The following is a 19,988-nucleotide window of genomic DNA, read 5'->3' as shown; positions in this document are numbered from 1 at the left end:
TTAAATATGATCGATGAGCGAAGAGAGTTTCCTAGCTCGATCTGGATTTAATTTGTTTAATTTTTGTATGAGTGTTAATTGCATTTGTGTACGAGTCACTGATTAAAAATCAGAGTTAATGATATTATTTTCATTTAAAAAATCAAAATTTAGGAATGTTGTTAATATCTCACAATAATTAGATTATAATTATAATCTATAGAGATAAAATTATGTTTGGATTGCATTTTTTTATAATTAAAATATTAGTTTAAGTATTTGGAAATCAATTGTTAAATAAAAAAGAATTAACCGAACGTTGTATTAGTAAATGTTACATCTTAATTAATTTTATTCAATAAAAAAAAATTGAGTTTGAAAACATTCAACCCTTTCTAAGCACATATTCAAAAAAAAATTATTACTTTAAAAGAAAACATATTTCAACAATAAATTCAAATTATTGTTTTTGTTATTGGTTTTTCAGTATTCGAAGAAAGAAAAAGGAAAACTATACCAGAAGATGGTTTGGATGGCACAAAACAAATGCGAAAACATATCAAGGTAAATATAATATAATGTGACAAATAAGAACAACACAGACAAATTTAAAAAAATCTGGATAAATAATTTAATTTAGGACATTAATAAACTTTTGGAGGTGAATATAATAATAAATTTATTAAATATACTGAAAATAAAAATATAAAATAACAAATACAAATAAAAACGATTATATAGATAATCTATATTATACAATATGTTTTACAATAAATAAATATTTAATCGAAAAAAAAGATTGCAAATTAGTCTGTTTGATTATTGCCTTCTTGTTCTTCTGCCTCAATAATTTTCCTCAACTGTTCCTCTGCTAAAGCCCTCAGGTCATCCTAAAATAAAAAACACAGTGCATATAATTAAAAGTAGTACATACACAAAATCAATTTTTTGTTCTTTTTTCTAAATATAATCAATAATTGTTTTATGTTTTAAAATTTTAATTTAGTTTTTCCATATTTAAAATATAAATTAAATTCCAATAAGTTCATGAAATATGTATTTACATAAAAATTTAAAACAATCAATTAATTACCACATACCTCCCATCCTAATTTTGAAGCCAATAATTCAGCACCATCATCGCAAGTACCTTGCCAAAAAACATCTCGTCCCCCTTTTTCTTTATTGAAGTTTAATCCTCTATATATACCTAACAATCGTAACATTCTATCCCCTTCACCACATTTATTTAAATTAATCAGAAGTCTAGGACAAGTGTCAGATACCATATCAATCAAGGAAGCAAAAGGTTGAACAACCAAAGACGATCCCATGATTATTAACAAGTCACATTTGCTGAAGTCTTCATCTATTAGCCTATGAAACCTTTCTGGCAAATTTTCACCAAAGAACGTTATATCAGGCTTGACCACTTCTCCGCATGTACAAGTTGGAATCTCATCAGAAAATATTTTCTCTAGAAAATAAAAATGTTATCAAAGGCTATTCTCATAAAAATTAATATATTGAAAAAAATAATCTTCTTCTGTGATTAGTAATTACAATGAGCTTGTTATTTTAATTAATAAGCACTATATGTTTCATAACATTTTCAATTAACTGCTTTAAAACACTTTCTTTTTTTGGAACAAAATCGCGCATCAACTTTTAGAATATATATAAATAATTAATATTATAATACAAAATCTCTAATACATTGTTAAACTAGAAACTTACTTTTCATCCAACCAAGGGTATATTCTTTCCTACAACCGATACAATGTGATTTGTAGAATGAACCATGAGCCTCTACCATTTTATCTTCATCTAATCCAGATACTCTCTCCAAAGTATCTATATTCTGAGTATAATGTCTTAATAACAATTTCTTTTCATTCAATAGTTTAATAAAATAATGGCAAATTGTAGGCCGAAAATTACCAGGGTATAACTCTTTTGCTAAGGAAAAAAATGGCTTGGGATTTTCACTAAAGTAATCAATATCAAAAATAGCTTGTGGATCAGGCAGGTTATACTTTTGTAAATTATCATAAAGGCCAGAGTTTGGTGATCGAAAATCTGGTATACCGGCTGCTGCAATTATGATGTTCATTTCAATAAAAAGGTATATATTTATATATATATATATATATATATATATATATATATATATATATATGCTTATTTACTTACACGTAGAAATTCCTGCTCCAACCATTGTTATTATATTTTTACATTTTCCACTTTTAATATATTCAACCACACCCTCAATTGTAACTTCTGATAAAACCTGTTAAACAATGGTTGGAACATTATACATGGGTGGTATATATATATATATATATATATATATATATATATATATATATATATACTTATTATTATTATATATATACTTTTGTATCCATCATGTAAACTTGTAATTTTGTATCAAAAATTTAGAAAAAAAACTATAAAAACAATCATAATAAAAAATTTGGTTTCCCTTCAATTACAAAAATAATTTTTTAAATACGTCATTTTGTTACATTGTACAAGCTGACACAGTAAGCTATATAAAACAAAAATTAAAAAAATGTTTGTCAATATACTAAAAACAGTTCCCGGTGATATTTTCTACCTGTGGTTCATCTTCATCACTTTCATCTTTTTCATTTAAACCTAATTTGTTAGCAAAATGTTTCATCAAGTTTGATATACTACTCTCAGATTGACCTTGTTCTGGGCGCTCTGAAGACAACCCATCTGTTTCATTAGGCTCCACATTGTTTGCAGCGGCAGACCGCGTTGAATCTAAATAGTATTTGCATTAATATGGTTTTTGCATTTAAAACATTATTACATAAATTTAAAAAAAAATTACTTACAAATATTGTTACTATTTCAAAACAAAATTTTACGGCTAATCAAATTAATGCAAATAAAAATTATAAATGACCTTTGCAGAAATTACATTATTACAAGATAATTAGTAATAAATACTTAAATTTATTGTTGGTTTTATTATTTTATGATATTACATTAATAACCTATTAATTTATATTTATTAGTTAATTCAAGAATTAAATTAAGATTTGAAATTTCACTTAATTAATTTCAATTCGTACAAAAGAATAAAGTTATAAAAATAACATATTTTTCTTTATCTAACACCAACTGAAGAATAGCAATACAAAACAGATAATCTATCATTATGTTAGAGAATGAAATGTATAAGATATATATATATATATATATATATATATATATATATGCATGAAATATATAATACAATACGTATAAATATATTTCTTATAATCTCATATACCAGACATTTGTGTCTGACTTAGATACAGGAAATTTATAACATGCTAATAAAATATCATATTATTAAAAATGAAGATATATATTCAGTTAAATACCATCATTTTGCGATGACATTAAAAACTAAATAACATTCAATGCAGCACAAAATCGTACAAATGTTATTATTATCTTGTCTGTTGTACTTTGTACAATTTAACACTTGACAGATGAATTGATTCAATCTTAGATCATAGATAGCAAACATGTTTATCGAAAAGAGAGGAGGCTATACAGCACAAATATTGATATTTAACCATTATTATTTGGCAAACTTTTAATTATTTACTTTTTTGTATCTTAATCCATGTTAATGCTATTATGATTATATATGTTGTTTAAAAATTGAATCGAATGGCATATATTTATCGAAAATATTAATACTTCTTGCTTGTTGTCACAAGCAAAGTATACCGGTATGAAAACAAAAAGCTTTTATCTATGGAGTTAAGCTTCTCTAGCATGATGCGTGATGTTTTGCATTTTCAATTGTGTAAAATGTTTAATTTTTGGATAAAAACTTAAAATCTGTCGTGCGCTGTGATTGTTGTTTATTATTACATAATTCATAAAATTTTGTTTAGTTCCAATAAGTTTTAATTCACTATCGGCCCAACATTTAACGCCGAAGTGCATCAATTATAAATGTGATTAAAAATTTTAAGGCCCAACTTATAGTGAATTTCCTGTCAGATTCTAATAGAATCTCGACAGATTGGCTTCTATTCCCTCAAAAGGAGAAAAAAATAACTGACAATTGAAGGGAAACAGAGCTCAGTAAAGGTGCCCCTTACAGGGGAACCTGAAGCGGCGGTTCTCTGGCGGAGGCAGCAGAATAAAATGAATGAAGCAGAAGTGGATGATGTCGCTTTCCTCACGGGTAATAAACGAAATTGTTTAGCTTTAGGTAGCTATAATTGAATTAAACGAATATATAGTAAATTTAAATTATAAATAATTGATATTTAACAATCATCAATTATATATATATATATATATATATATATATATATATATATACACACAGTAGAACCTCGATTAACTGGACTAATTGTTGCCGATAGGAATCTGTATAATTGAAAATTTGGATAATCCAATGTATGAAGAATAATGATGTGTATTTATCAAAAATAAAACATATATAGATATCAACAAAAATTAATGTTTAATAAGGAATTAACATTACCTTATGTATGTACATATATATTTTCTTAGATTATATTACATACATATACTAAACTGCAGCATAAATAGTGCAAAAATTCACATTGTACATATATACATACATATATCTCTGTCGCGGTTGGTAGTCCGGGTAATCGCAAATCTGTATAACTGAGGTCTGGATAGTCGAGGTTCTACTATTCAAATATATATATATATATATATATATATATATATATATATATATATATATATATTGAATAGTTTAATTTGAGCTAAAATAAAAAATCATTTTTATTTAGGAGGCGACAATAGCAGCGCAGGGGGAGGTAGGGGGCGTTATAATGAATCAGGAGTAGCAGTTTGTTCATATCAAAGGGCACTCTGTGTTACATTGCTGGTCTTGGCTGGTCTTCTAGCCACTGCTTTGGTGATTGCATATGGTGGACCCCAGAATGGTCAGAACACATCATAGAGAGCACGCTACCAGTGTACCAGTGTCAATTTTGCATGTTTGTTACATTTTATTTTATATTATTTTTATAGAATATTCACATTTTGTGAATTTTATATAATTTGGGTTTTATTAAATGGACACCTGTATTATAAAATTCTAATTAATGCAAATACATTTTGATGCTCGATATAAACACAAAATCACAAAATATTACCACTTCAAATATAGTTTTGACTAATTATGTATGTATATATATATATATATATATATATGTGTGTGTGTGTGTGTTTGTCATAAAATTCACAAAATATATTACATATCGGTATTTAAGTATTACCTTCTCATTACACAGAATATGATGATATTTATATATCTAATAATTAAACAAAATGAATCTTCAAAATCTAAGTAAGAAATCAGAGCAAATATAAGAAAAATGAGAAATGATGTAGAAGTACATTTATCAAGACTCTAATTTATATATTGCTATTTTTTTTTATTCACACATGTGAAAAATATTAATTTCCAACTTTAAGCAGTATCTCTGAATACTGTTGTTTATTATGCAGGTGTCTATGAATAACGGCTTGTTTATTTCTTTTTTGTACTTATATACATTGTTTTTGATTAGATATACATATATATTTGAAGTTACCAAAATGTTTAAGTAATTATATTTGAATAGAATGATTATTACAGTTTTTTTTTTTTGTCTGTTAGTAATGTAGATACTACTAGTGTTTATATTTATTATAGGCCTATATATTTATGCACATACTCACTCACCATCTATATTTGTATGTATGTGTATATATGTATAATATGTAACAGTACATTATTTCTATTAGTATTTTGACAATAGAGTGAGTCCTTAAGAACAAGTTTCAAATCAAATCAACTAATTATTACTGTATTACTGAGATACATTGACTTTCATTTCAAAAGCAAAACTTATAATTCAGTGACTATTTTTCCTCATAACTTTTCAGTTCTTGGTTCTTAATAAATAACATTGCAGACAGAATGTTTATGAAAATACTTTTATTTTATTAATGTAAATGTAATGTAACAATTGTATGGTTAATTTGAATTAAAAAAAATAATAAGGTAAAAAATGAGAAAATTGGAATATGTATGACCTTTTTTATACATGAATATGATACATAGAAATGTTTATATAAAAATTATATTAAACTAGGCTAATCATTTTAGTTATGACTAGTTATGAGGTTAATTACAGATACTTTGCCAGTAAATGAAATATAATGTTAATGTAATTTGTCTGTGAATGTTTTAACAAATATGTAGCTCAGGACAAAATATTCAAATGTTTATTGGAAAGTTACATGTAGCAGCGAATGACAAAAATTTAATTTTAGAATGCAGCTGTGCAGGAAAAATGCCTCCGGATTATGTTCCGGAAGATTGGAACATAACAACTACATCTATACCAATTGCTACTAATGGACAACCATTTCCTTGGCATAACATTAGGCTGCCAAATTTTGTGAGGCCACTAAAATATAACTTAACAATTCATCCGAACTTGACCACTTTTGAAGTCAAGGGTAAGATATAATTACTACTACAATTAGATAGTGAATAACATTTGAATTACCATTTAACTCATTATTCAAAAAAGTTCAAGATTAAATGTATTAATACATTTTTTCTCATTAATATCAGTTTAATATAATTTGTTTTCTTTTTAGGCGTTGTTTCAGTTGAGTTCAATGTGGAGAAAGAAACTAACTTTATTGTTGTTCATTCTAAAAATTTAACTATCACTGAAAAAGTAAGTAATTATTAGAATAAATATTTTTTACATATATCAATAAATCTTTATACTTACTTTTTTATGGTGTTTCAATTATAGGCAGTGCAAGGACCAAAGGGACACTTACTCAAAATTGTGAAATTTTTAGAGTATAAACCAACGAATCAACTTTACATAGAAGTTCGAGACAAATTACGAAAGCGTGCCAATTATACTCTAAATCTTCGTTTTACAAGAAATTTATCGCAAAAATCTGAAGGGCTACACATTGATTCATATGAAGATAATAATGGAATGAAACAGTAAGTATATTATTTAAATACTATAATAACCAAACTTCCATATGAGTTACATTATTTTAATTTTTTATGGAAGTTTGATAAGAGTAGTAATATAGTTTTAACTTTCTCATGATATAACTTTTTAATATTTATTTTATAGTTATTTGACAGCAACATATTTTCGACCTGGCGAAGCAAGGTCAGCTTACCCATGCTTTGATGAACCACATTTTAGAGCCAAAATAAAAATTTTCATAAATAGGGACAGGTTTCACATTGCTTTGTGCAGTACACCTGTGAATGCCACTGAAGAGGCCGGTTTCTATCTTGGAACTGGTCTGGTGAGAAAATTATATTTTTATCATGAATTTTTTTTTGAATCTAGTATTTCATCAATTTTAATTCAATTCAATTTATGTTAAATAACTTATTGATATAAAATGTACTTGATAATATTGTTTAGCATGTTTTCTTTTTAAGCAATGATTTTTAGAATGTCTTATTATTCCATTAAATATTAAATTTTTATCAAACAGTGATATGATAATTAAAATGATTGTTTTTATTTGTAAATAGCTTCGTGATGAATTTCAAGAAGCTCCTCCTTGTGCACCAGGTTCAGTTGGGTGGTTGGTTAGTGATTTTCCTAGAGAAAGTATAAAATTAGCTAGAGGTGTTTCAATAGCAGTATATGCTCCAAAGAATGTGTTAACAGGAATGCATTATATGTTAAATTCTGCTAAAAACTTACTGGAATATCTTGAAGGATGGTTAGGTGTTGATTATCCATTGACTAAATTAGGTAAATGTTGTAATTGTTTCCTCAAAAATTGCATATTAAATTATTTTTTATAAAATTTTAAATCACAAGTTATTTTTATGTAACTGACTTTCTGAAGCTGAGATTACATTTGATTTAATATACTATATTTCTATAGATTTGGTTGCATTAAACTCTATGCATGAAGATCTTTGTGGTTCTTGGGGACTTTTATTCTATCATCAAGAGTTACTATCTGTTCCTGATGAAACTCGTTCCGAAAGACAGCAAGAAGTTGCTACAGAATTATCTGAACAAATTGCGTATCAGTGGTTTGGAGGTTTAGTTTCTGTATATTGGTGGAATGAAGAATGGTTATTCAAAGGTAAAATCTTGTTAATATACTTGCTTAATTAATAATTTTTTAGTTATTTATTTCTATTCTGTTAAAAATTAGGTCTAGTCAAGTTTTTAGGAATGCAGTCATTAGCTTCAGTAGAAATAATGTGGCCTGTCGAAGAGGCGTTTGTTATCAAACATTTGATTCCTGCCATGTGGTTTGTTATTTTTTATACAAGTTAAAGAGTCAACATACACACGAATACATTTTATCTAAATTTATTTATAGGCTAGATGCATTAGCTACAGCAGGTCCTTTGGAAGCTGAAGTCTCGGACCCTTCAAAAATAGATGATGTATTTGATGATTTATCATATAGCAAGGTAAATATATTTAGATCAATGTAACATTATTAAATGTCATTTGATATGAGAAAATAACTAATAATGTTTAAATATTTATAATAATGTTTTCTTAAATGATAAATAGGAATTTATAAATGTGGAACAACTTCAATAAATATACTTTTACTTTGTTATTACTAATGCTGCTTTGCTTGAAGGCAGCTCTCTTTTCCCTCTCACATTTTACTCCTCAGACTTCTGCTTTCTTACCTTCACTTCTTGTGCGTTTCATTTCCAATTTTTCTATTTTTCATTCAGTATGTTTACATATTATATGAATAATAAGTGTTATAGTTAGATATATAAATTGATAATTTGTTAATAGTTGATGATTATATGCAATCATTTTGAGACATGAAATATTGTAACATAATTAACTATTCCAATTACTTTGTAATTTAGGTTTTATTAATTGTGATGGATGTTGCAATATATAATAATAGCTAGTGAAAGTACAAACAATTAATTGCATTTTGATGAATATGAGTTTCAAATTAACATGTAATATTTTACTTTTCTTGATTATTTTAGTGTGCATCATTATTGCGTATGTTGGGATCTGCATTAGGTGAGGGGTCTCTGCATGGGGCCCTTGCAGATTTTCTGGTCAACAATAAGTATCAAGCAGCTGATCAAAATGCATTGTGGTCTTCATTTGAGAAGCATCTTAATTCTAGTGTACCTATTAAGGTAAATAGAGAACAAATAAGAAAAAATATTTGATGGTTATATGGCTACTGGTTAAATTGCATTTAAGAATTATATACATATACAGTATATAATAAATGATATTTTTAAATCACCTCATACACAGTGTTAGCAATGATTGAATGGTTAATTAATTGAATTAACTACAATACATGGAACTTGTGAGTTTATTACTAGAACATAATGAAATGTTTATACATCAATTTTAACAATACAAAATTGATTATAGGATATCTAATTTGAATTTTGTATTTGAAAATAAATACTGTGTTGCTGTCTGAAATTTTACCTTTTGATGGTAGATGCATTATAATTATTGAATGATAAACTAAATATTTTTTTTTTTTTTACTTCCAGTCTATGATGAAATCCTGGACTCAACAATCAGGTTTTCCACTAATCACTGTAACTGTTGATGGAAATACAATAACTGTCACTCAATCTAAATTTGCATTGAAAAAGGCAATAACACCTCCAACAACATTTGATATGAATATTACGCATATATCTACTACAGCTTCAACTCCTACAAAGAGCAAAATTAGCAGATGGGTGATTCCAATTACTTACTTCACTGATTGTAGTAATGGGACAGAAGTAATATGGTTAAATAATACAAAAGGTAAAGAAAAAAAAGGGTTTATATCTTTACATACACACACACACACATATATATATATATATATATATATATATATATACAGTGGCGTTGTGCTAATATTTTTTTTACCATAACGCTAAATTTAAAAAACCGGTTCAAAAACCGGTTGTACTGTTTCCGTTCGAAAAGAAAAAAAAAACAAAAATCATTACAAACCCATTTTTTGCATATATATGTATGTTTATCACATATAATAGGAACATTTAATAAAAATTAGTTAAATTATAAATTATAAATTATAAAATTCACTTATAAAATTATTTTCTGTGTGTAGCGATTTTTTTTTTATTTTCTTTTGCCGGCCAAAAATAATTTGCCGGAACGACGTATATTTGCCGGCTCGACAACACCACTGTATATATATATATATATACACCTAAGTCTGTTTTTACACGGTCTTTTTGTACACGGTTTTGATATAACACGGTTTGAAAATTGAATATTTTTAATTTTTTTACACGATTTTATTCCATTTAGCACGATTTGAAATTTTATGTACTTAATTTTTTTTTGTCAAATTTAATTTTTGCGAAGTATGTTCATATCACAAAAAAGATTTTATGAAAGAAAAAAGTCTGAAACCATCGCTAGTATCGATAGTTTGCGAACACTTGCTTAAAGATTTAAGTGAATTCCCCTTTAGCGCGTACAAACAATTTTTACTGGTCATAGCAAATGTGAATAGCACTAATTTAGGGAAATACTCTAAAAATTCTTGTTTTTCACTAATTTTAATAGATTTTAGGGATTAGGAACGAATCACCCATTTTTGTATAAGATCAATGTCTTTTTTTACACGTTTTTTTTTTTTTACGCGGCTTCTTCTGGAACTAATCACCGTGTAAAAACAGACTTAGGTGTATATATATATATATATATATATATATATATATATATATATATAAATGGTAGAGTCTTGGATTTGTGTATATTTTGTAGAGTTTCGAACAAGAATCCAAAAAGTAATAAAAAACAAAAAAAGTTTAATATTATTATTATTTATTAATATATAATATTATTTAAATACTATTTCTTCATTAATTTATTTACTGTCGACGTTTTGGAACTAGTAGTTTCAAGTAACTCATGTGTGACTTTGAATCAGTTCATTACAAACAGCCGATCTCATAACATCGAGAGAATAATATTGTTTGTTTCAAATAACAAATTTAAAAAAGACAGAACTTATAGTAATTTTGATTTACAAAATTTACCTATTCGGCTGAAAAGTAACTCATAAATTAATTCCTTGATAAAATCTTTTTAGTGAAAAAGTGCTAACGTATATTGAATCATACAGGTAATTAATTCAATTTTGTCATTAACCTCTTCTTAAAACTTCCAAAACTTTCAAATTTAAATCCTGTTATATAATCCACTCATTTATTTTTATCATTTTTATTTTGATCATATTGTCATATTTTTGTACATAATTTTTTCAACTATTTTATTAATTAAAAAATTCATTTTCTTAAACATATTATTTGCTTAAATCATATCAAGATCATGTTTCTTGACAGATGTCCTGAAGATGGAACGTACCTAGTTCCGAAACGTCGACAGTAAATAAATGAATAAAGATCAAGACTTTAGTCTATTAAAAAACATTTTTGTTTTTTATTACTTTTTGGATTCTTGTTCGAAACTCTACAATATATATATATATATATATATATATATATATATATATATTCAACAAATAATTAAAATTTGATTTTTTTTTTTAATCCAGAGTTTATGAAAAGGCATGTTTCAGAAAGCCTCCTTCAAAAAAAATGCTATACAGTAATAATTTTAAGATGTCTTGATGTCTTTTAAGATGACCAAAATGTATTTTTGGCATTAATCTATTGATTGATTATTCTTTTACAGCTATTAATTTTACAATATCATCTGAAGTACATTGGCTTAAGTTAAATTCAGATCAATCGGGATATTACAGAGTTCTATATCCAATTGAATACTGGACAGTATTTGTTAATTTACTGAAAACTGATCATAAAGCATTGACACCATTAGACCGAATGGGATTAATTGATGATGCATTTGTCTTATGCAGGTTTGTGATTATTAAATAAATTCTACTGATACATTTATAAAATATTTACTCCCAAATCTAAAAGAATCCAATTAAGAAAAAACGTATTTGTTTTCTGTATGTACTATAATTTTTGATAAATTTTAAGAATAAAAAATTAATAATTTTTTTTGTTTTATATTTAGGGCTGGTCTTTTAAATTGCTCAGTACCTTTAGAACTTTCCACTTATCTACCCGTGGAAGAAAGTCTTGGTCCATGGCAGGTCACATTGAAGCATTTGACCTCATGGAGACAGCGATTTGCTGAGGGATCTCCATTTCCTATGATTGAACAATTCACACGCAAGCTAATAGCAGAAAAAGCTAGGAGTTTAGGCTGGATTGATAAAGGCGACCATGCAACAAGGTATAGCACACAAATGTAATAACTTTATTTCCTAAAATAATTTCAATATATTTATTGAAAGCATTTTTTTATCATAATGACTATTTTCAGTTTTTTACACATTGTGATATCAGTTAGTTTGTATGAACATATACAATCTAAAATCATATGTGAATATTTTGTACTTCATTGTTCCATTATTATAATATATAATTTACTACTTGTTATTCATAAAAATCATCAAACTTAATATAATTAATTTAGTTTTTTAATCATAAGGTTTAAGCAAATAATTTGAAAAATAATGGAGTGTTTAATTGATCGAAAGATTAATTGTCTTTTTGTTCCTTAATTCATTATCTTTTCAAGTTTGCTTTTCAATTATTTTTCATATTATAACTCACTTTTTGTTATATTAATTAATATAATCATTTTTGCTTATATATTTTTACAGATTATTACGCTCAGTAGTTCTTGCTGCTGCAGTAAACTTTGGCGATGATTTTACACTCACTCAAGCTAAACAAAGATTTAATATATGGAGAATAAATAATACAAAAGTATCAGTTAATCTAAGAGAGGTATAATTATTGTAAAATGTTTATATATATATATATATATATATATATATATATATATATAAACTTTACAAAGTTATTTTAATAATATAATACATAGGTTGTTTATACTGCTGGTGTGTCACAAGGCAGCTTATCAGAATGGCAATTTTGTTGGGATCGTTATCAAGCAATAAAAGAGTTTTATAATTCTACCCAAGAGAGAACTTCTTTACTCACAGCTTTAGGTTCAGCACAACAGCCATGGTATGAATATATATATATATATATATATATATATATATATATATATCATGAAAACTATGGTTTAATTTTATCCATAGGTTATTGTATAGACTGCTAGATTTTAGTATGAATCGGGAACTAGTTCCAATACAAGATGTGAAAGTTATTCTAGTTGCAGTATCAAATAATCCTATTGGAAAATTATTGGCTTGGCGGCATCTAAAGGCCCATTGGAACAGGTAATTTTATATTTTAAACTGAGTCTGTAAGAATATTATTAATTATACAATTTCTACAGCTTCTTATCAGAATTTGGAAATGGAACTCGAGGAATGGCAGAAGTGATTCAAGCTGTTGCACAAGATATGTCTAGTGTATATGATAGAAAGGAAGTAAGTACTAGTGTGCTTGTTTCAGCTTGTATGTGTCTATATAGAATAAAGAATGTGATAATAACATCCAAATGTTCTTCTTAGTTGTCAGACTTACTGTCTGATATCGGCTCAGGATTGGGCGCTCAACATATGGCTCAAACATTGGAAGAAGTTGCTGTAAATGTGCAGTGGGTAGCAAAAGAAATGGAACCTTTAACAGAATGGTTAGAGAGATATCTTGCAACATCTAAAATGTAAAAATCTGTGACAAACTTCATTTTCATAATTTGTAGCAACCGTATTACCGCTTTTAATTATTAATTTCAATATTGGGAATCTTATAACCACTATTTTTGAGTGATTTTTTTTTTTAACATTTACTATAAAAAAACTATTTTTAAAGTGATTACGGCTAGTCAAATTGTAGAAATAAATGATTTCACTTTCGCATTTAATATCTGGAATATAATATTAATGGATTTTATTTTTATATAATACTTCATTGCCAATTTGGTGTAATATAATAAATACAGCATGAAATAAGTGGACCAAACCTTTGTCAATGATAAAACAATGGTTCATCAGTAAAGAGATCATGTAAAATTTATTTCATTATACATTATTGTATTAATTTTTCAAATTTATAAGAATAATGTTTCACTAAAAAATTTCACTAAAACTGGATGAATAAATTTGGAATAGTAGTTTTTGGTCAAAATTCTTTTTTTCAAATATTTGAAAACACTATTATTTAAATTTTTATTTTCATAATAATGGTTTTGAGTGTAAAAAAAACTTGAAATACGTTTTTCAAGTTGAAGCATTATTCATTATAAGAATTTTTTATCTAGGCAGAGAATTTAATAATTAATAATTGACTGCCAAATATATTTTTGTGCGATTATACCATAAATAAATAGGCTTATTTAAATAAGAATGAATACTATATCATCGTCCGTAAATAAATATTTATTACTAGCATAAATTTGATAGTGAAAAGTGTGCTTGAGTATCTTTGTGTCCATGTATGTTGTGACTTTCTGTGAAGATACAATCATTAATTTTTACTTTGTTGCACAGAACATTAATGTATATCATACTTAAAAAGAAATAATTACCAATGCAAAAAATAGATTCATTTTATAACAAAATTTTTGTTTTTGTATATCTTTTTTTGAAGATATGCATTATTACTACACATGGTGATAAAAGCAATAGTGTAACTCAAATGCTGTCTGGACAAAAGTTCAAATATTTTTGAATGTATGTAGTTTTATATTAATGAAAAATATAATAAATTTGTAGTTTTATTTAGTAAAATAATAAATTCTATTGAAGAGAATACAAACACAAATCAATATAATTTTATTTGGATGAATCTTCAAATATATCTGTTTCTGTTTTGCTTTCAGTATTAGTTTTCTCTAAAACATTTTCATTTATAGCTGTCCCATGTTTTTGAACATTGTTTGTTGATGTCTGTTCCTGAACTGTAGGTTTTTCATTTAATTGATTATCTTCTGAATTAGTATTAGACTCATTTTCTATTTTATGTAAATTTCTATGTTCACTGATTTTTTGCTCCAGTTCAACACATGCTTGTTCTATTTCATAATTCTTAGAAACTAAAGCGACCCACTGTGATTCTAGAGCTCTTAATTTTTCACCACCCATTGTTTGTAAAGATTTTCTTTGCCAATTTACTTCTTGGATTTCTTTTCTGTGATAGCAAATCATATAGTAAGTATTTAAATTAAAAAGTAGTTGTACATATGTAGTACACCATAACAGATAAGGCATTTTAAACTATAAAATTAAAGCAAAAGAATGTTAAATATTAAATCACAAAACTGTACCTTAAGGCTTGAAGTTCTCCTTGAGCTGAATTAAGCATATTACTTAAAAATTCCAGATAGGCTTTCCATGTTTCACATCCATATTCGAGCATTAGCTCTAAATTTAATACCCTAGTGGCCTGATGTTCTAATTGAGCTGCTGAATTATCAACACATTCAGACCAAGCTTGATAATCAGATAACTTACCACTTGGTGGTGGTGGTAGCTCATATCTTGAAAGAGATAAAGTAATGTTTTGTCAAATAAATTTTAATGTAAACGTCTCATTTAGAGATTTAAAATAAGATGAGAATTACCTTTTCATACTTAGAGGTTCCATTGGTAGTCGGTTTTGCATTCGTTCGAATTCCGTACGCATTATATCAGTTTCAAAAGCTGTTAAATTTAGAGGTGGTAAATGATCCAAATAATTCTTAGTCGGCCGATATCTTCTACATTCTTCATCAACCATGGACAATGCCTGTTGAACAATAATTATGTATATGAAATGTTTTTTGACGGTTATGTCTGAAGGTATAATACCGCTTCTCGAACGCCAGGGTCGTCATATCCTTGATCAATATATGGTAAAGCATCGACCACAACATCGCCGCTAACGTTTGTCATCATTTTGGTAAAAAATCTGTGTTTATCGTTTTAAATTGAGTTATAATTCTTTGTTGATTTTGTTTGGCGATTTCATCTGTCAAATATAAGGTAGTACCAACATAGAGTAGGCAAACATTTCATTTCTTGCAACATAAGAACTTGAATTTATACAAAGTTCACGCCAATAGGTCGGAGAGTGACAGACTTCCGGCAAGTCTACGATCTTTTCTTTTCACCGTGGCATGGCGGATGGTGTTTTACGGTGTATTCACTTTGATTAGTTTTCGTTTTGCTACAATAAAATAAACATGGTAAGGCGAGAAGTGTTTTATAATTATTATAAATATTGTTGGACGGTTTAACTGAATCGGAATTGAAATTAGTGTGTATTAAATCGTATAAATTAAAATTGCACGTGTTGATGCACACAGCCTTCCGACTAACCAAAAAATAATGTGTTCGAGTGAAAGTTTTTCCTTGCATGTGCACTTATAATGTCCACACGTTTGCTGTTAATTACATTTCGTGTTCCGTAAAAAGTGCAATAATAATTGATGGCTTGGCGTTCCCTTCTGGCAAGTAAATTGTCGGCATGGGGCATAGTCATCATACACCAAAATATGTAGCACGTTTGGTTGCTTTGAATTTAATTAAGATTCCTAATCAAATTTTGCTTGTTTTAGAGTCTTGCAGCGGCTAGACCGCTTGTATCGGTCTACTCTGAAAAGAGTCAAGCTATACCCCAAGCTTCAATTGCTTTGCCTGCAGTTTTCAAAGCGCCTATTAGGCCTGATGTAGTCAATGAAGTTCATGTGTCGATGAGCAAGAACCATCGCCAACCTTACTGTGTCAGCAAGGAAGCTGGTATGTAATTTTTTAATAGAATTGCAATACACTTTTTTCTCAACTTAACTAACGCAATCCTTAATTTTTTACAATTTTAGGTCATCAGACATCAGCGGAATCATGGGGTACTGGACGTGCCGTTGCCCGTATTCCCCGTGTACGTGGAGGTGGTACTCATCGTTCAGGTCAGGGTGCTTTTGGAAATATGTGTAGGGGAGGAAGAATGTTTGCACCCACCAAACCTTGGCGCAGGTAAGCATAAGATGTAAATTTGCTTTGTAGTTTATGCTTCACAGAACATAAGTGTTATTCATATTCAATTAGAATATATATTAAGAAGAAATTAAAAATGGTGGAAGTGTTACTTCGATTAGTGACTTACTTTATTTTGGCCACTGATTGTGTTGTGCATTTCTCATGAGTAACCTTTATTTTATTTGCACAATTTATTTAGTGTTAACTGTTTTGTCCAGAGTTTTCGAGTTTTAAAATGTTTTTAATTTTAGATGGCATCGCAAGATCAATGTGAACCAAAAACGCTATGCTTTGGTTTCCGCAATTGCTGCTTCTGGTGTGCCAGCTTTAGTTATGTCTAAAGGTATTTAATAACTGATTTTATTAATTTTCTGATCTTTGTATTTGCTTTTTTGTTAACTTACGGTTTTTTGCAGGACATGTTGTTGATCAAGTACCGGAATTGCCTTTGGTAGTTTCTGATAAAGTTCAGGAATTATCTAAGACTAAACAAGCTGTAATTTTCTTAAGGCGCTGCAAGGCTTGGGCCGATGTACAAAAGGTAACTTAAAACACATATATTTTTAATTTTCATGCATTTTTACAATGTCCACATGATTAAATGAAATACCTGTTTATTCATGTACAGATAAATGCTATAATAAATGATTACTTGGCGTTTCTGTCTAAATCCTTATTTAGTATGGGGCATAGTATATCATACAACATAAATAAATATATTTATGAAAGTTTATTTTTTGGTCACAATAAATATGAAATTTAAGCAATGTATTTCCTTATCCAAAACTTCATTACATTCAATATTTCAAATGACATTTAATGTCGTATATAATAACACATATGTGACTCTGTAATTTATTCAAAAAATAAAAATTTTACTAAAATGTAGTTTACTAAAATGTAACTTACTTTTCAGGTTTACAAGTCTCAAAGATTCCGTGCAGGTAAAGGTAAAATGCGCAACAGGCGTCGCATCCAAAGACGTGGTCCATTGATCATTTACAACCAAGACCAGGGATTGAAGAAAGCTTTCCGCAATATCCCTGGAATTGAATTAATCAATGTTGAAAGACTTAACTTGTTGAAGTTGGCACCTGGTGGTCATGTTGGTCGTTTCGTGATTTGGACTGAATCTGCTTTCAAAAAACTAGATGAGTTGTATGGAACCTGGAAATCGTCATCAAAATCTAAAGCTGGTTACAATCTACCACAACCTAAAATGGCTAACACTGATTTGGCTCGCTTGTTGAAATCTGAAGAAATTAGGAAGGTTCTTCGTGCTCCCAAGTATGTACTAGTTAATTTTTTATTGCTAATGTATGAACATAATTTGGTTGTTAAAAATACATATGTGGTACTTGTTAAGAAGTTTTCTAACAGGTGTATTATATGCAAAATTATTTTGCGATTTTACACTTATTGCAACCAAATTACATTCATTCAAAATTTATATGATGATATGCTTTGAGCACTGGGTTATGAAGTCCATGATTACTTTTTTAACACGTTGACTAATTTCTGATCGTTAATGTACAACAGATCCAACCCGTTTTATAATTTCTTTGCTAATTTGATTTTATTTTTAGGAAAACAGTTACTCGCAGGGTTAAAAAATTGAACCCATTGACCAATGCACGAGCCATGCTTAAATTGAATCCCTATGCAGCAGTTACTAAACGTAAAGCCATTCTTGCTACTAAGAAGAGGCTGCTTGAGAAAGTTTTACTTGATGCCAAGAAGTCAGGAGTAAGTTCTAACATTCAATATTTTAAGTCTGTTTATTTTATGATGAAACTTTTAGAGAGCACTGGGTTATGATTAACTGTGATTACCGTTGACAACCTGATTATTATAAATATTACAAGTTCATAATAGTTCAATATATTAAATATTCACTAATCTTTTTTTTTTATTATTACAGACTAAACTCTCCGACAGTCATGTTGCTGTTCGCACTGCAAAATTGATTGAGAAAAGACGGGCTGCATTAAAGAAAGCTAAAGCCGCAAAGCCTAAAAAAGCAAAGACAGCAGCAAAACCTGTGAAAAAATAAAAAATAAAATGTCTCCTGCTAATTTGATGGATTTTATATTATAAAATAAAGATTATTGGATTACAGGAATGTTTGTTTTTTGCAATAAATTTCAGCATTTCTTTCGCCTAAAATGAATTTTCCATTTTCATGATTATTCAGTATTATGACTTTAATTTAATAAGGTTGATTTTAATTTTTCTGTAAAAAATTTTGAGAATTCATGCAGGTAAATCATTAGGGTCACAGTTAACGCTTATTAACTGGTTAATAATCTATTTGTAAATAACATGTTAATTTTTTTTTGTAGGGTAACCATACAACTGCATATTTGTGATACTCCTGCAGATTCATTGCTCTATTTACCCAAAGTGTAAAAATTGTAAGTACTTACTTATAAGAAATAAGTGTATAGTCATTTGTTTCTACGTAAATATGCAACTTTGTACAGTAGAACCTCGATTAACCTGACTAATTGTTGTCGATAGGCATCCGGATAACCAAATATATGAAAGGTAATGTTGTGTATTTATTAAAAATAACAAACACATACATATCAGTGAAAATAGTATTTATTAAGAAATTGAAACTTCCTTGTTTATGTACATATATTTGCTTAAATTACGTTACATACATATACTGAACAACAGGATTAATCATGCAAAAAATTCGAATTGTAGGTATGTACATGCATTTAAATTAGTTGTAGTTAGTAGTCCAGATAATCGCGTATCCGTATATCCGAGGTTCTACTGTAATTGTAAATTTTTTTTAACCCATGGCTTGGTCAAAGACAGTCTTATGAATCATCTTAATACAAATTTGTTAATTTTTGGGGAATGTACTTCTGGTAGTCTGTTTTAAATTTTCTGTGGAAAATAGCAGAAATTTTTGGACATTTTAAAGCAGTATCATTTCAAATTTTTAATTTGAAGGA

The 19,988-nt window shown here is 27.8% G+C and overlaps 4 protein-coding genes across 4 annotated transcripts; 2 read left to right on the top strand and 2 right to left on the bottom strand.

Annotated features, from left to right (window-relative positions):
* Positions 1-754: 754 nt before the first annotated feature.
* Positions 755-3,496, bottom strand: LOC113377638 (NAD-dependent protein deacetylase sirtuin-2). Its single transcript, XM_026618017.1, has 6 exons — positions 3,381-3,496; positions 2,600-2,772; positions 2,173-2,269; positions 1,717-2,073; positions 1,080-1,456; positions 755-869 (listed from the first exon to the last, which is right to left on the bottom strand). The coding sequence occupies exons 1-6, from the start codon at positions 3,397-3,399 to the stop codon at positions 786-788; spliced, it is 1,107 nt and encodes a 368-aa protein (XP_026473802.1). The 5' UTR covers positions 3,400-3,496; the 3' UTR covers positions 755-785.
* Positions 3,497-3,741: 245 nt separating this feature from the next.
* LOC113377567 (endoplasmic reticulum aminopeptidase 1) lies at positions 3,742-13,880 on the top strand. The gene is made up of 19 exons (XM_026617929.1): positions 3,742-4,201; positions 4,788-4,943; positions 6,322-6,510; positions 6,655-6,737; positions 6,819-7,021; positions 7,161-7,341; positions 7,577-7,802; positions 7,939-8,145; positions 8,218-8,317; positions 8,389-8,482; positions 9,035-9,193; positions 9,569-9,833; positions 11,745-11,931; positions 12,096-12,317; positions 12,751-12,877; positions 12,975-13,120; positions 13,198-13,338; positions 13,398-13,491; positions 13,576-13,880. Exons 1-19 carry the CDS (start codon positions 4,162-4,164, stop codon positions 13,729-13,731), a joined length of 2,976 nt encoding a protein of 991 aa, XP_026473714.1. The 5' UTR covers positions 3,742-4,161; the 3' UTR covers positions 13,732-13,880.
* A 958-nt stretch (positions 13,881-14,838) lies between these two features.
* On the bottom strand, positions 14,839-16,008 carry LOC113374997 (pre-mRNA-splicing factor SPF27). Its single transcript, XM_026614950.1, has 4 exons — positions 15,853-16,008; positions 15,627-15,790; positions 15,330-15,542; positions 14,839-15,193 (listed from the first exon to the last, which is right to left on the bottom strand). Exons 1-4 carry the CDS (start codon positions 15,937-15,939, stop codon positions 14,839-14,841), a joined length of 819 nt encoding a protein of 272 aa, XP_026470735.1. The 5' UTR covers positions 15,940-16,008.
* A 92-nt stretch (positions 16,009-16,100) lies between these two features.
* Positions 16,101-19,101, top strand: LOC113376984 (60S ribosomal protein L4). The gene is made up of 8 exons (XM_026617131.1): positions 16,101-16,229; positions 16,602-16,782; positions 16,863-17,016; positions 17,271-17,362; positions 17,436-17,560; positions 17,936-18,306; positions 18,606-18,765; positions 18,941-19,101. Exons 1-8 carry the CDS (start codon positions 16,227-16,229, stop codon positions 19,070-19,072), a joined length of 1,218 nt encoding a protein of 405 aa, XP_026472916.1. The 5' UTR covers positions 16,101-16,226; the 3' UTR covers positions 19,073-19,101.
* Positions 19,102-19,988: the final 887 nt, after the last annotated feature.

This window comes from Ctenocephalides felis, unplaced genomic scaffold, assembly GCF_003426905.1.
Source record: "Ctenocephalides felis isolate EL2017-DRISC unplaced genomic scaffold, ASM342690v1 CF-g0.4_SCAFFOLD_01886, whole genome shotgun sequence".
Taxonomy (NCBI): Eukaryota; Metazoa; Arthropoda; class Insecta; order Siphonaptera; family Pulicidae; genus Ctenocephalides; species Ctenocephalides felis.
This window is presented reverse-complemented; position numbering and strand designations above follow the sequence as displayed.